The sequence below is a fragment of the Phalacrocorax carbo genome, chromosome 17 (assembly GCF_963921805.1).
Source record: "Phalacrocorax carbo chromosome 17, bPhaCar2.1, whole genome shotgun sequence".
NCBI classification, from domain to species: domain Eukaryota; kingdom Metazoa; phylum Chordata; class Aves; order Suliformes; family Phalacrocoracidae; genus Phalacrocorax; species Phalacrocorax carbo.
This window is the reverse complement of record NC_087529.1, coordinates 6,895,924-6,912,948: the sequence shown is the minus strand read 5'-3', so window position 1 is coordinate 6,912,948 and position 17,025 is coordinate 6,895,924. Positions and strand designations below refer to the sequence as shown.

Sequence of the window (17,025 nt, the reverse complement as noted above, 5' to 3'; positions counted from 1 at the left end):
CCCATAGCTGGCAGTAACTGTCTGCCACCACCTGAGAAAAATACAGCAACATTAAATTCTCTCACCTAAATACGAAAAACCTCAGCAATCCTGGAGGAGGCACATAGAAATAGAATATTTTTATCCTCCTTACTTTCTTTCCAGGGGCATTTCCAGCACCTAGTGTCACTGAACATATCACAAACCATAAAAGATACAACTTTCTTTCAAGGAGAAGTCACCAGCTAGACCTTCACCGCGTTTAGTGGTTGTACTGTTTGGAGAAGCCTACTCAGCTGAATCTTCCCACCACTGACCAAAATTTCTATACGTCTAATTTCTTTTCCTATTTGACTCTGTCTGTGGGAAAATGTTTTAATACCCATCACTGCTATACTGAAACTGGAAACAACTGGTGGAAACTAGTCTCATCCACTTACAAAGCTGCTTCCTGTAAGGCACTCGCTGCATAATCAACAAGTCACCAAGCTGAAGGGGAAAATTAAATTCTCTAATAAGTTGCTCTTAGCAACTTACATTTTCATATCCCTTTTCTCTCCCTTTTCATAAGCTTACTATGTTTGCAAATATACAGGGAGGCTCATCCTTTCAAACCTCCATCCTAACACCACCTCTGGACCGAGGGCTCAGGACACCCCTTCACCGCAGCCAGGACATCTGACCTGCCCATTAGCGCCGGCAGAGCATGAAATCCAGTTGGTTTTCCCCAAATGGAAGTCGGTCGCCCCCAAAAGCCTATCCCAGATCTGTTCCTGCTACTGAGTAACACCGTGCAAGATGTTTACGCAGAAGGTAGCCAGGAGGAGCTTTGTTTCATTCTCTTCCCCCACGTCACAGCCAAGGTCACGCCCTTGCTCTTCCATCAACGAAGACACGCACATTTCCATTTTAGCTCACCCACCCATTTATAAGCTGCGCTCAGGGCAATTAAGGCCAGATCACAGGAAAATAAAAACCCAAACCAAACTACACACCCACTGAAAGACACCAATATGAAAACAGAACTTCCAGGAACCTCTCAGTGTCTCCGCTTTCCCCAGGTAGGCACCTCCACCCGCACAGGACTTGCGTTGCCTTACAAAGCAGATTACTGCCACGCTGAATCACTTCTCCAAGGATTCACCGCAGAGTGCAACCTTCAGCAGCCACAGCTCCAGCGGAACCAGGGAACAATAAAAGAGGGTTCTTATCGTATCAGCTGGAAAGTAAGGTTCAAGGTAAGGGGAAAAAAAACCAAAACAAGAAGTAGGAAAACACAGCACTGGGACGGGACCAGGGAGGCAGCTCCCCTCACACACCCGGTCGCGGAACATCAGCAAGTCACTCGGCTTCCACGCAGCGGCCTCCAGCCTTCCCCCGCCGCACCTCCGTAACCACACCGACTGCCTCGGCACAAGACGCTGGGATTGCTGCCCAACACCTTAAATAAACGCACGCCTTCACTGAAACTCTGCTCAGCCGCCGGCTGCTCCGCGGACACGCAGCAGCGGCCTCAGCGAGGCACCCAGCGCGCGCCAGCCCGCAAAGCCCGCGAGCAAGACATCCGCCGTCGGCACAGCGTTCAAAACAACGCTCTTCCAGGCCTCCTATGAAACCGGCTTAATAACCACGTGCAAGCTTCTCCAATAAAAAAATCTCACTTCACCCTGTTAAACAACAAAAGCTTTGACTATTCCAACTGTAACCAATCGCCCTAAAAATGCCTCACATTTCCTCAGCCGAGCACAATTTAAAATCAGATAAAAGAAAAAGCAGGTGCGGAGCAGAATCTGAAGGGTGAAACACCAATAGCTTTTTTCAAAATAGTTTTAATTCTTGCATCCAAGGAAACAAAAACACATCTAGTTTTATATGCATTTAATAGTTTACCAATTGGTACAATAAGATTTTTTTAATATGCAGAAAACATGAATAAATTTTGTTTTACACAGTCTGAGAGCAACAAATCTTACTGTAAAACACAGAGCAGTATTATATACATTCCTTTACTGGTTTTTTTTTGTTCTTTTTTTTTTTTTTTAAATTGTGTCAATAGCTTCAGTTAACTCCTACAGTCTGGGAACTGTTTTCTCCAACTGCAACCTCTAACATCGTTCTTATGAAAAAATTCGACGTTTGCCTTCATGTCAATGTCAGGATCAACTTCTAAAACTTGAAGATTTTGCTAACTTATCTTCAGAATGAACTTGGGGAAGCCCGAGGGATAGGTAGGACAAGAAAGCAGCTACTTACATGACACAGTGGAAAGATAAAAAGGCCGGTTAAATCCAGTTGTGACTTGTAAATCCAACTCAACCTTCCCGCTCCTAACATGTTTATCCCTACCATTTTATGCACGTTTTCTTGCTAGAAGATTCTTGGTATTGACGTTTTTAAATACACTGGACTTTATGTACAGCTGGACAGCAAATAACTCATTCTAAGTGCGTTTTTTCCTTCACTCAACTCAGTTTTTTAATAGTCAAATCATTAAAAGGATTATCAAGCCACCACTGTCTACAAAAACAAAGTATAACCTTTTTCTTTTAAATAGCTTTCACGTGAGTCAAAAGCTATTTAAGAGTGATATTATCAGGCAGTTCACATAAAAACAGGAGGAGGCAAACAGGAGAAGCAGGGTACTGACAGTATAAGTAGACTGGGCTTGGTGAGTCTATAGCCAAAGCTTTCAAAATACTACAGTGCTCCACAGCCCTTGGACAACTTGCTAGCAACTAGATTTTTTTTTTTTTCTTTTTAATTAGTGCCCCGGGCACATCATTGGTCACACCATACACAAAAGCAGGACGGTTTGTCGTCTTTTTTTTTTTTTAAATCTTCTAAAGTGCAAGATGCTATAAAACATCAACTTCCAGATTATCTCTAAACCACAATCAATGTTGCACTTTTTAGAACGCATCTAAGACTTCCTGGGCACGTTACGTTAGTGTGGCACTGGAATGTCTGTCTGGTTTTCAGCCAAAAAAAGCTGTATTGTCTATTTGATAACACAGTCTCTATATAGAGTTATTTTTTAAGCGATGCCAATCTTGGTAAGGAAAGTGACAAAGCAGCAGTGAACCTCTTAAACCCTCTAATAAATTTATTTTGTAACCCAACCCAGTAACCTCATTATTATACTTATTATCACAGGAAAGGCACAGGATTAGCTGACAGAAAACATTGCGAACAGTGGAAAAAAGTTCAACACAGTGTAATATCACGGAGCGACACTGCAGGAAACCCTCACAAACCCAACTCCTGTGTTGCGGCTTTCACTTTTTTGTCTGAACAGGGCTTTAACTTTTGATCCATTCAGGACCATCCCTGAGATTATTCACTGCTTATTAAAGGAGAAGGTTGCAAATGGCATTGCAGAAGTACTTAGCAGAGCGTTTCACACACGCAATTAAATGCTGCTTATGTGACTTCAGTTAGTTGTTTGTCCTCGTAAATAGTTGCACACTAAAGGGAAAAAATGCAGTAGACGACTTCCGCTTAATAGGTACCTTTAATTTCTCATTCACGTTTATGAATTATGTACATGAGTGTGGTTTACTTAAAGTATATAAGTCCTATCAGGAATTAAACAGATGTATTACTTTACAGTTGCGGATGCACTGAGGAATTTTAAGATCCACTACTTGTGTATCTGGAATTCTCGAATAGGACAAAAAAGCAGCAAATTTTTCCAGTCCAAGCAACTAACAAACAAAAAAAATACTTTATTTGTGCATGCTTAACTGCAGAAACACACACTGAAAATTACATAAACCGCTGGATTTAAGAGATTAGCCTGAAACTTAAACTGGCTCCAAACCCCCTCCCATCAGAACCCCACTTCCTCCACCCCTTCCCAGAGGCAAGTCTACGCCAGGATCCAATGTGGAAATCCATCCCCTCCGCAGAGAGGAATGGACCCTTCTGTGGGTGACTGTAGGAAATTAACCACCACACCCCTCACCATTTTAGTGCGTACGCCCTCCAGCCGACCCTACGTTGGTCAAGGATTCTTATTTTTTAAAGGGACAGTTTTAAAAGCCATGTATTAAACAAAATGAATAAAATAAAGCACAAATTCACCTGTTAAAACATCAGACTGGTACTTCATTGTATTGTAGATTTTAAAGTGGATTTTTAAAAAGACCTGGTTAGTTTGATAAGTATTGTAGTTCTTAGTTATCTACATTGGAATTCGTCACCAAAATGCTGATTAAAATACTAATTTGTAATATTTTAATTCACTTCAGATCAAAATATGTAACTTTAGGGATACGCAAATTAAAAATTTAATACACCAAACATAAATACTAATAACCAAGCTGGGCTAGTGTTGCTGATAGGATTTCGTTTTGGTTTTAAATGCTTATTTGATAGCATCACTCCCACAGGCAGAATTTGTTCTGTTGATGGTGTTTTTCCTTGTAGAAGCCTGTATCAATCTGTATCTGCCATTATAATCTGACTCTCAAGGTATTTAGTGCTTTCTTTAAAGCATTTAAAATACTGCATCGCAAGATATTTCTCAATATGCAAACCACAGTACGTTTTTATTCAAGCCACATTGTATTGTCACGATAAGTATAACCTCATTTTCAAAAGGGTTTCCAAGGAGGCACTAAAGAAACAAGAAACCTTTGTATACCCCAACCTCCAGCAAGTGAATAAGAGGGACATGTACTTTGATACTGTTGTGTAATAGGAATTGCACATCTCACACAAACATTGAAAGCAAACAGCAAGTTGTACCATGGCAGTCATTTGGGAGATTAAGCTCTAGTGGAAATTAGATCACTAAATTCTAGTGGGATGGACAACTCCTCCTGGAAGTTCATCTAGCATTGAAAATAAAAAAAAAAGAAAAACCAAAACAAACAAACAAAAAAACCCATTTAAACTTAGTTTAACAGCACAGCTTAACCATTGAATGACCAGATAAAAAATAAATACATTTATCACATCGCTGCTACTAAGATTTGTTGTCTTATTTCAGGTTTACAGTTAGTTATATAAATATACCAACCCTTGCATGATAGGAGGCCAAAACAAGTGTATTCTGTTGATTTGGCAAATGTTTCATGACAAATATTCCAGAGTTTAATTAATTTCCATTAATTACATATAAGGTTCAGAAGATTCTGAATTGCAGCCTTATTATCTAGTATTCTTAGAGAAGATTTATTAAGCACACTTAAGTGATGTTACATAGATACACATTTCTGAAAGAGCCCTACAAAACTTTTCCCAAATGAGGTCACCAATTCAGGCACCAACAGACAGCAGAAAGAAAAACAGGTATAATTATCCAACATAGAACGACACTGTCAACTATTCAGTTAAGTGCCCTATTTCAATTATCCAACTTCTGCCTTCTTAGGTCTGATGTGACCAATGCCAGCCCATGTTCTTAAACCTATGGTACTTCTAGACAACGCATGTAAATTTACAGTATACAATTTGGATTCACCATGCATGAATACTTTGTGTGTAACATTTAATAAGCTCAATCTACATCCAGAATAATTTACATGAAAGGACAATATTTATTTAAACAGAGCTCAATGGGTAACCATGGTATCTGAGTGCATCCAGAGGAAAAAGGGGTCAAATGTGAATTCAATCAACGGCACTCCCACACTTTTACTGTTTGATCTACACTTCCAGTAACCACATACGGTGCCGTCTTGTGGAAATCTGCGAGGAAAGAAAAGCTTATGTTAAGAACGAATCCAAAACTTTAGATTTTCCACTCTCACTGAATGTCATTACTCTTTAAAAAAAATGACACCAGCTCAAAGACTAAATTTCAAAGCTCATCATGTCTGTAGTTCCAAGAGCAAACTCTCTCACACTGTAATTCTGTAAAGTGTGAAAATGTACTCCCAGTTCAGTTATAAAGGAACTTCAGTGGAAAAGAAATCCAGGTAAACTTATAACAAAAAGAAGTCCACAACATCGCACACTGACCAAACCCTTGAATACTACCGTAAGACAGAACTTCACGTATTTACATAAGAGGTATTCAAGAATCAGAAGCCGAGAAACTTGACTTATTTTTTGCTGTGAACTAGTATTTTAAAAATGTGAAGTGTACTGTTCCTCAGGAGATCCCAAAATATTTTGTATATACATATCAGTTTTGGACCAGGCAGACAATACTGGGAAGTTTAACCAAGAGGAATCAAAAAGCCTCGCTGTGCAGAAAGGGTTCGGCAAAGCAATCAGTAAGCCCAAGCAGCCACTTCCAAGGTTAGCCAACTGTGCTAATGGGTTAATGTTCTTCAACTCGTAACTTCTCTTTGCCCCTATCTGATCAGCTGTCTTCAATTATTTAAGAATTAAATCAGAAACCCTGCCTTTTGATTAGACCTGCAAGTTTGATTAGGAAACCTTAAGTCCAGGTCCACTGCTAACATAACTTACACAGCTTTACTGAAGAAGCTATGAACTGCCAGAGGAATACAGAGGAAAAGAAAAACAATAGAGAAGAACAATAGAGTGAAGCTAGCCTTGTTGAACAGGGAGGGGTCTGTTTTAGTTTCCCCCCTGCCCTGGCAAAACCAACATCTACCAAAATCTGGTAATACCACACAGGAATGCCCAGGAATTCAAAGTGTATTTTTTTTTCCTGAAGATTTTACACACACACACCCCTTTTTTCCTGGGCAAGCATTTGCAATACAGCGCTCCCCAAATGCCTGCACACTCAGTGCTGAAAGGTTCCAGAACACCCTGGCAAGTTAACATCTTTATCCAGTGTGCAACACCGGCAACAGAAGTGGAAAAATCCAGCACACTTGAAATTCATATCTGCCCTATTTGATTAAAATACACATAGCACAAAACTTCACTGGAATCCAAAACATGAATGTCTAGCTCGGTGCTCAACTTCAGCTGGTAAAGATGTAGAAAAATCTGTATCTCTGGCTCTGTACTTTGCAGTAAGCCCTGTAGAACAATACATACCCAAAGAGGTAACAAAGTGTTCGTGCGCATTGAGGGTTTTCATGCATCGTTTGTTCTTGAAGTCCCAGACACGTAGAGTCTTGTCATCAGCACAGCTCAAAATAAATTTTCCCCCAGAATGGAACAGAACGCCACGTACCCAGTTATCATGGCCCACCTTGTGCATAAGGAGAAATCAGTGAGGAGGTGCAAGTTTTAAGGCTAAACATTCTACAATTTATGCTATGGCAAGCTGAGTGACTCCTTGCCTTGCTGCTGCAAGGAGAGCATTTAGCTTTCTAAAACCTATTGGAACTCTAAGTTTATCTTCAGTTTCTATTATTACATCTGTATGAGCGCTACCAACAATGTGAGTTCCTGTCCTTGATGGCAAAGAAAGAAATCCTCGTGCGATCTGCACTGATTCTGCTCCCCACCCCCAGCACCAACATCCAGTCCAGCCTGAGTACAGGCTGGAAAACACCAGTCCATAGCCTGCGGGATGACCAACACATTGAAAGAACACCACATTTTACAGAAGACAAAATTCAGATGATTATCAGCATTTCTGTGGACAAACCAAGCTACTCATCACAAACTACACCACAGTACTCCTGCATTTCTACTATTTATTTTGAGATTCTTAGTACTTCCTAGCAACGACAAGATCTGAAATACAGAAGCCATTAAAACTATATTTCCAGTGTTTGCTTTATTTCAATAACTCTGGCTTCTCTTGAAAACAAACATGTGAGAGAATTCATTCCATTAAAACTGGTTCTACACACGCAGCTACAGCCACCAGAAAAACACCAGTGAACTTACAAGTGTCATAAGGCACATGCCAGTGCTAATGTCCCACATCTTAATGGTCTTGTCTCTGGATCCAGACAGCAGAAAAGGCCCAGGCTTGCCACTCTTCTTAGTCTACAGAAAATTATGGTTTAAGTTACGGAATATATGGGGCAGGGGGTGAAAGAGGAGGGAGGAAGCAGATTCCTTCTAAGTGCTATTTCTTAGTAGCAAAATTGGATCTTATGACAGCTTACAGCTAATAAACACACAATGCCAAAGCTGAGAGTCACAGGCATTGTGTTACTAACACTAGGAGAAATAAAGAAAAAAATTAAAGGACTTAAAGGATCTGTTAAAAGAAATGGTTGTAGGTCCTGCTGATGCACCAAGCCAAATAATACTTTGAATCCACACTTGCCTACTGCAAGACATCCTCTTTTAATAGAGACCCAGTTCAAGTAGACTTGGATATCTCAGGACAAGAGTGTGAAGTTCAGACATACCTTTGTGTTCTCATTCTTCACAAAAAGTAATGAAGCAAGTTTAAGAATTTTTGAAAAGTTCCTACTCTGAACTTATTCCTATTTGTAATCATGAAAGAAAGACTTAGTTCTCATCACAGTTGAAACACTTCAAGTTAAGTTAGCTTTTGAACGAGCAGGGAGTTAACATTAAGTACTGTAACATGATGTATATAGTTGATCAGACCAGCAGAGGGCAGGGGAGACATCACTTCAGATAGTTACCACTGCAAGAGGAAGTGAACATTTGGAATTTAGTTTTAATTACTCTTAATTAAAAGATTAAGAGGATCTTTTAAGGACGCAAGTAAAATTTGACTAAAATAATCTGTAAAATCCATCACTTGACAAGTCCCTGTCTTCAGTGTATCTACTCTTGGGGGTCTTTTAACTAGAAATTGGAGTTATTTTCTAGTTCATTTCTTCTACACTTTGTCATCTTTAAAAGGAAATTTTTGCTGACCTTTAATAAGCCTTTCTTGAAGATTTAGTAACTGAACCAGAGAAGATATATCTGTGGTCACACAAATGGGGATTTATTTTTGTTAAAGAATGCTTTCTCTTATCATTAACTTTGTACACTAGGACATGGCGGTCAAAGCTTAATTCTAGCACATTACACCAAAGGCAGCTTCATTTCTGCATTCCTGACTACTTCCCCTCACAAATTTCAATTGCTGAGCATCCGCATAATCTTCATGTTATTCCAGATAAGCTACCTTCCACATTTCTTTGAAATATGTGAAAGTAGTCCCACTCTCAGCCTTCTCAGAAATAGAGCATCTCACCAAAGTTCACTTTTATTAGTGCAAAGGTGGGGTCCTACTGTTGAAAAACACAAAAGCATGGATCCTATGAAGCCAAGATGAGGGATTAACAGTACACCAAGTATACTCAGAAAAAAGTACTCACAGACCTGCTATACCTGCCAAGCAATTTGGGAACAAAGCTTAGTTGTTCTAAATACTATCCAGTAAGTTCTATGTAGAGCTTTGTCAAAAATCTTACTGTACGTGCTTATTTATTTATTAGCATTGGAAACATTACCTCCGATCCCGTAGCTTCTGATATGGTGGAGTACGAGCTCTCGGGAGCCCAGGAAATGCATTCTACCACATGCTCATGTTCTCGGAGCTCAGCTTTGCATTCCTTTGTCGCTACCACCCAAACACGCACTGTCTGGTCATTAGAACAACTGGCAATTAAGGTGCCATCCTGGTTAGGCCGCACCATGCGCACCCATTCTCTGTGACCCGTGAAAGTCTTCACACAGTAACTATTCAAAAAAGAGAAATACAGCATGACTCAGTTAACACTGCAATAAAACCATTACACATGCCTTTGAAATTTAAAGACACCTGACCTACTCTTAGAAGTTAAGATACAATATTTTAGCATACACATGTCCATCCTGAATGATGGCGTTCCAGGTCATAAAACAGTTCATGGATAGGAAGTTGACATGAGAAGAGTGACAGCTGAGAACTGCCAAATCCTTGTTAAGGTAGAAAGCAGGAAGCTTGGGCTAAAAATGAAGTTGACGTGACAGCTTGCATTACATAGGTATTTTAGGAACAAGTAGAGATTTACAGGTCATTCACATAGCCTTCATCTATGGCTTTCGCAAATGGATGGATTAAAGACACAACCGATAAATAAAACACTAAGAAAAAAAAAAAACACACCCAAAAACCAAAACAAAAGGAGAGGAGACACCTTGATTTGTGTCAAGGAAGGTAATAGATTTCTCCTCCCTTCCCCCATGCTCCCTTTACACTTGTGGTGAACCAAGCTGACAGTGGTTTACGCTTGTTTTGTTTAGGTGCTGATGGTTAGCCAGAAGGGCACTTACCCTGTTTGGACTTCCCACATTTTGATAGTTTTATCCCTTGAGGCAGAAACTATATGATCTCCATTGGGCATGATGGCTACTGAAGAAACATTATGATCATGACCTAAAACCAAAATAAAACCTTTATTAAGTGGTACTGTAATGGTTTTCACAGAGCACACAGGACTTGCTATTCATTATCTTGGGCAAGTAGCTACAGCAGTAGCGCGTGTTTTATGGAATAATCTTTACAGGTACACTTGAGACTTTATGAAATAAGTATTAACATTTTTAGAAACCACATAGTCCAGATATTGAGCATCCTTTAAAATAATTTCAAAAATTTAAGATGTTTTAAAACCAGACACTAATCACTGCAAGCAACACTTCTACACAGTTACAAAAGCTGGTCATTTAGAAGGGAGAGCTGCTACACTGACTGTCTTTAAAATTATCAGTTAGATCCGATTACAGTATGCTGATGCACTGTGCAGGAGGTATTTGAAAGGAAAACAGGTCTTCAGCAAAAGGCATGCCAAACCTCACTGCAGAAGCTTAAAGCTAAAAGACTGAATGTTTCCAGACATCTGATACTAGGTTTTAACAAAACACTGTACTACATTGATTCAAGAACCAAGTAAGAACCAACTGTATATACATGACAGCAACTTCTACTGCTGTTGAGAGATCTGAGGGGAAGATGATCAGACAAGTCAGGAAAAAGCATCCAGATAATTTCCTTAACACAAACTTGTTATGACCTCATGTACATGGTTTCAGCTCTTGACTTTAATCATCCCACAAGCAATGAGACCTAACATATAAAGGGAGATAACACACTCTGTAAAGACTATTCATTTCCAGTATTATCAAACATTAGAATTAACCATTTTGAAATTTTAGTATTATACAGAGCAAGCTGTTGGGTAGGGGTTTTTTGACAAGTCCAGTGTACAAGTCTGACTGTAACAGTTTGAATGTAATGCATGCTCTTGCCTTTAAGCCTGCAGTTGCCCCTACTTAAATTGTCAGGATTAGAAATGAATCTTCTGAGATCAGTAGAGAAATTACATATACTCTAAACAACAGATCAGAGGCATTAAACAGCTTCCTTTTCTCATGTGGAGATCTGATGTTCTTTTTGCCAAAAAGCTACAGCCAGTGAAGTTCACTAATAAGTTGCTTTTTTTTGTTTTATTGGCAGCTACATTGTGTCTTGGAAGCCATGTACCTAGGATATACAACTTCACAATTTTAATTTCCATTTTTCCCCCCTAAGAGCCCCTGGTGAATTCCTTCTAATAAGCAATCACACCAGTGACCAAGTATCTGAAGCATCAGAGAATACCAGTGTCAGTGCAAGTATGGTACTTTTATAGTTCCTCACTGAAAGGATTATTTAGTTCTTTTTACTTGAAATTGAGTTGAAGGGATGTAACTGGCAACACACATGAAGCTAGTTCACCCATGCTCATATTACAACATCCAGTTCATAAAAATACACATACTGCATGTGTGTTCATATAGAAATCTTGAAAGACAAAAAATACCAAAACAAACCCCACGCCTGTAGCACTATATTTTTTTTGCTATCAGCCAGCTGCAACACCTGCTCTTCCTCTACAATAGCATTCTGTGGCGTTTAAAGAACTGTATGCACAAAAGTCAACAGCTTTGTTTTCTTTAACGTGTATATATGTGTGCATGTTTATTTTTGTAAGTCTCAAACATTCTCTATTCCTACTCACCACTTCTACAAGAAGATATTAAAAGCAAGACGAGCAGCAGTATAAAAACGCTTTTACATCAAGACTGTAAAATAAATAGTTGCTGTCAGTATTAGAATCTTATAGTTGTGGTTGTTTTGCTTTCCCATTTTTTCCTACAGCTTTCAAGCCGGACAAAAAGGGCACATTCATTTGAAATCAAATATGAAAGCAGAAGACTGCACAGTATGTACAGAACACCTTCCATACTAATTGCTTCCTTCATGAAGCAGTACATCAGGGAAAGAGAGAGGTAAAGTAGAAGGTAATTCTTTACTGATTTGAAGGCACAGATTTTTTGTCTAGTAATCATTTAATTTTTAGCACTAAACCCCCATAACTGCCATTTCATTTCAGTATCATTATGGGATGCTTCCCACAGTATCATACATAGCAGATTTTAGATGCTATTTCATTCCACAGACACTAAACATTACCTTATTTACAGAGCACTCGAAGTATCAAAATATCCCCACCCCCTTTCTTTTGGACAATGCTCTGGTTTATAATCCCTTTCCACATCAGCAGTTTTCCCGGATTTAAGAAAAAATCATCTTTTTACTTTACAGACTAAATCGATTCCCGTTATACCTTACCATGCATAGTTCTGATGCACTCAAAGCCCTGGAAATCCCATAGCTTAATGGTCATATCAGCAGAACAGGAGGCCAATAGTTTGCCAGTGTGGTCAAAGGAAATATCTTGCACAGAGTCTGTATGCCCCTTAAGGGTTCGTTCAAAGTCTCCTGTCTCATAATCCCACACCTGACAAGTGAACAGAAAATCTGTTAACAGCAACCTATTACTCTTTATATTCTCCAGCCTTGCATTTGCACTCTGCAGGCCAGTTTGGCACCTTATTCAATCATTAACTGAGCAAGAGATAAAGCAAGACAGCCCTAAAAAGTCTAACAGCATAGAAAAATAAGCATTATTTTTATAGGATTTTGTTACTTTTAAATTAACTGAATTCATGCATCCTGAAAACTGCTAACTTAAAGCATTATAAACACAGCAAGAAAATAAGTTCCATTGTACCTAAGAGTCTTAACACCCAATACCCTTAAAAATAAAGATGATAAATTTAGAAAACATTGGACAGAACAAATCCACTTTGTACAGATTGTTTTTCTCCACCCCTTTGTATGCTAGTTCCCCAATTCCAGCAATACACCCCATTTTCAAGTTGGTGGAGAAAGCACCATCTTTAACAATCTATTTAACCATCTATTTCCAAGCTTTACTATTGCCCCAGAATTTACTTGCTGCTTCAAAACCAAACAGCAAATATTCTGCATACTAAAGAGCAATATTCAGAATGCACTGGTCTGATGATAATCCAAACGCCTCTGAAGAGTTTGATATGTACACATTAGCAGATTACAGAATCTGTCAGAGATTAAATAAACATTTGCAGTTAATAACTGCAAGATAGCATGATGTCCCCATTCTCACCTCCTAATTAAGTCAGTCTTCTATTATCTCACCACAAACAAAAGCCTTTGAAACAAAACAAGCTCCTACAGATTTCTCTCTCAAGCACAAAATTAGGCATTTCATTCTAAATTATATCCTAAACAAAATACCCAAAAAAATCAAACCGCACCCAACAACAAAAAATCCATCATCCCAATAGATTGAAATCATTGGGAATGCAAGTCAGAAATGAAGCTATACAACTTGACTTCAAGAACAAGGAAATTCATCCAGTGTATCCATAAAAGGGAGCAAACCCAAAGCTAATTAGCCTCCTCTATAACATCTAACACACACAGAGCTGTCACTGTGTCAGCTGGCCCTGTCTGCTTGAAGAAAAACAAAAAAAACCCACCACACTAGTCCTCTATGTTCAAGTCTGCTGCAGAAACAAGAACAGGTGAAAGCTTTTCATGAACTCCATATAGCTGACACTTTTTATTTTAACCTTCTCCACAACAGGTAGCCACTATTAGAACAATTTGCATTTTTAAGCATATTGTTTAATATGTTAGTCAATGTTTTTCAGAACACCACTTTTCCAAACAGTTTTCAAAACAGCATACAAGAGAATAAAGAGAAGTATCCTTTATTGGGATAACTTCCTTAAATGGTGATATTCAAGCAACAAAAGGTTCAATCATGTCTTTATTGGATGCTAAAAGAAGAAACTACTTGCCTACCACAACAAATCTCTTCACGCCACTCTACACTGCAATAAAGGCCTATGAAGACCACTTAAAGTTACCAAAAGCCACAAGGACTTCATGGAACTTGCATGTCCATTTAGAACTGATGAGAAGAACTAATTTTCAGTTAAGAATACAGCTGCATAACCTCTTTAACTCAGCTTTAAAAATAATCACTTCAGATGTCTTGAGGCAACTGTCTTCCTCCCTCTCATCACATCACTGCTCTACACACTACACCACTCCTCTACTGCACAGTTAAAACGCATTCTTCCTCCATCTATCCTTTATTTCTACAGTCTCTAAATCCACATTAGCTTAATTATCTTCTCAAGTCAAAGAATAGTAAAATACTCTTGAAGATATTAATTGGATGAGCGTAAAACAAACTTGTAGATTACACTGGACATCATACTTGAAAGAATTGTCCCTACTGAAGGTAAAGCAGAACTTCAAACAATCTTCCATCGGTACAACGCACGTCCAGCTTGAAGTACTGATGTTACATATTACACATCCTCTGACTTAGTTTAATTTTCTGTAGCAAAAGCATACCTTTATTGTGGCATCCTCTGAAGCAGAGACCATAACACTGAAAACTGGATGGAAAATTACTCGAGTGACAGGACTCCTATGTCCACTCAACGCATACTTCTCTGGAGGACGAGGAATCCACTCTTTAGGGTCTCGTTTCTGACCAAGAGGTCCACCTGATGTAAATTCTTCCTTAGCTTCATTCAGCTTTGATTCCAATTCCATTACCTAAGTTTATGAATTTTAAAGAGGCCATTCATTTCTAGTTTTGTACCAAGATTCACCTTTACTCTTTAATAATCCAAATACCAACTGGCCCCCAAACTCACAGTAAAGCAACAATTGCTTGGATCCAAACTGATTACCAACACTCAACAGTGTTCGTATTTCTAAAAATCAAACCTAAATTAATAATTTATCATTTATTCTTTAATAACTTAATCATTTATTCTTCTCCAATTTCCCAAGTATTTTGACAGGGGGAAAAAAGATTCTACAAAATCACATTCACTCAAATAACATACAAGTAAGTTTAAGCTAATATTATTGACAACCTGTTACAGCAGGTTGTGTTAACAAAAAGGAATGCTACACCTGCAATAATTTTTTGTATTCCTGAGACGGCATGCATGTTAATCAACAGCAGAGAAACCAAAGGTGTAATGAAACCCTAGATATATTAACCTTTAAAACAGATAGATCTTTATTGTTAGCACACAGTGAATTCTTTTTTTAAAGCTTTTAATACGCTCTAGATCCACGGAAGCATTACTGAAAAGAGGTTTGTACTGTCCACTTGTAGTAGAATCACTCGCTCTAATGCGCTGGAGTTAATGGTTTCTTTCCTTTAACCTAATGGCCAAAGACAACTGGCAGCACAGGTTTTTACCTTCTTTCTAAACCAGTTAAGCCTTCTGGTGAAGCTATTCAATCTTTCCACTCACAAACTGCCTTAAGGAATCTCTTTCATTTCCAGCTTCAGAAATTGCACATGCAATCCTTAATCTGAAGTCAAGAAATTTTTGTAAAGAAACTGAGATGTGTCTGCTAGCACTGAGAAATATTTTCTACAACGTGGATTTAGCTATTTTCCCTACTCAAGTCCTCAAAATTCATCTTTGAAACATCATTTTCTAAACCTTGCATTTGTCTGACAAGGAAAATATGTATCATTCTGTTCAGTGAAGAAGGTTTGATTTCAGTCATAACCTTTTATACAAGTGAATCCATCAGATGCCTACTTACCTTCTTTTGTAATCTTATAACAGATGTCCATTTTTTTTCCAGAAGTCCGGCGTACTTCTTATCTAACTCTTCATTCTGAGGAAGAGAAGCATTTGAATAAATTAATAAATTATAGTTCTAAAGCCTGGAGAAGTATTTCTTCAAAGGCAACATAAACAGGTCTTTTTAATACCATCTCTTGACCACAGAAAGAGGGATTCAAGCAAAAGACTGTAATAAGTTTTAATTAGCAAAACAGTAAAAAAGCTTCAAGTTTTAATAGCTACAATTTACATACACAGAAAAGATGAAAACATCTAAAAATATAATTTCTGATTTAAAATATTGCAGCTTTACAGATTAACGATGCTAGACTCTGCAAATAAAATCCAAAAGTTGGACTAAATTTTTCTCTACACTGTTTTCTATCTTCATTATTTGAAAGCTTTTGAAGTGCTCTGCATATCTGAGAATGTTGTGCCATACTTTGTTACAGGATTCCCCCCATCCCTCCACCCAACTCACTCTTATAAAAAACAACAGCAGACAGCATGCATTGAGTACAAGAACCAAAATACACAGAACTGGTAATTTGTTTCTCAAAGATAGCCTCCCTTTTTCATACCTACCACCCAGAGCATTAGGAACTACTGAACTCCTACCTTCAGAGTTAAGACACAGCTAGCGCTATTACTTGTTAGCACAGTGCACTTTTTCTCTCATGGAAGCACACACTGTTGGGAAGTGGCAGCCAGCTGTCAGAGTAGGATTATATATACTCCATCTCACTTGAAAACCAGTTAGCTCAAACTAACACTGATTTTTTTTTTTTAACTCTAGAGTTAACCTCAAACTACCACCATAACATTGCATTAATTTTTTGCTACCTTTTCAAAGACAACCTTTAAGTACACTCTCCCTGCATCTTTACTTCAGTAACTGAAGCAGAAAGCAGACTACTTGACCCGCCCTGCTGAAGACCTCAGCTACTGGAGAAATCAACACTGATTTTACAACTCTAATGAAAGTTTAATGATCAATACTTTTCCTCCACTGAAGGAATAGCTGAGGAGCAACAACAAACAGCTGATGTTACTGTAAAATCCAGATTACTATTTTTTTTCCCCTCCCACCTATTAACACAAGAGGACAAAGAGCAACCCAGAAAAACAAACCTCATCAGAGGCCCAGAGGAGTAAGTAAATGCTGCACACTTTCTTTCCATGTACAAAATTACAATCTTGTACTAGAATAAGTCTAAATTA

General features: G+C 38.4%; 1 protein-coding gene across 2 annotated transcripts in view; it reads right to left on the bottom strand.

The window, feature by feature from the left end:
* Nucleotides 1–1,842: 1,842 nt before the first annotated feature.
* The window catches only part of PAFAH1B1 (platelet activating factor acetylhydrolase 1b regulatory subunit 1), a 37,434-nt gene continuing 22,251 nt past the window's right edge, over nt 1,843–17,025 (bottom strand). For both annotated transcript variants that reach the window (XM_064468262.1, XM_064468263.1), the window contains exons 4-11: nt 15,782–15,856; nt 14,558–14,764; nt 12,434–12,602; nt 10,093–10,195; nt 9,288–9,516; nt 7,750–7,851; nt 6,946–7,102; nt 1,843–5,673 (exon numbers count right to left, since the gene is read on the bottom strand). In XM_064468262.1, coding sequence (XP_064324332.1) covers nt 5,600–5,673; nt 6,946–7,102; nt 7,750–7,851; nt 9,288–9,516; nt 10,093–10,195; nt 12,434–12,602; nt 14,558–14,764; nt 15,782–15,856 — 1,116 coding nt within the window. In that variant the 3' untranslated portion in view covers nt 1,843–5,599. The remainder of the gene's footprint in view (nt 5,674–6,945; nt 7,103–7,749; nt 7,852–9,287; nt 9,517–10,092; nt 10,196–12,433; nt 12,603–14,557; nt 14,765–15,781; nt 15,857–17,025) is intronic.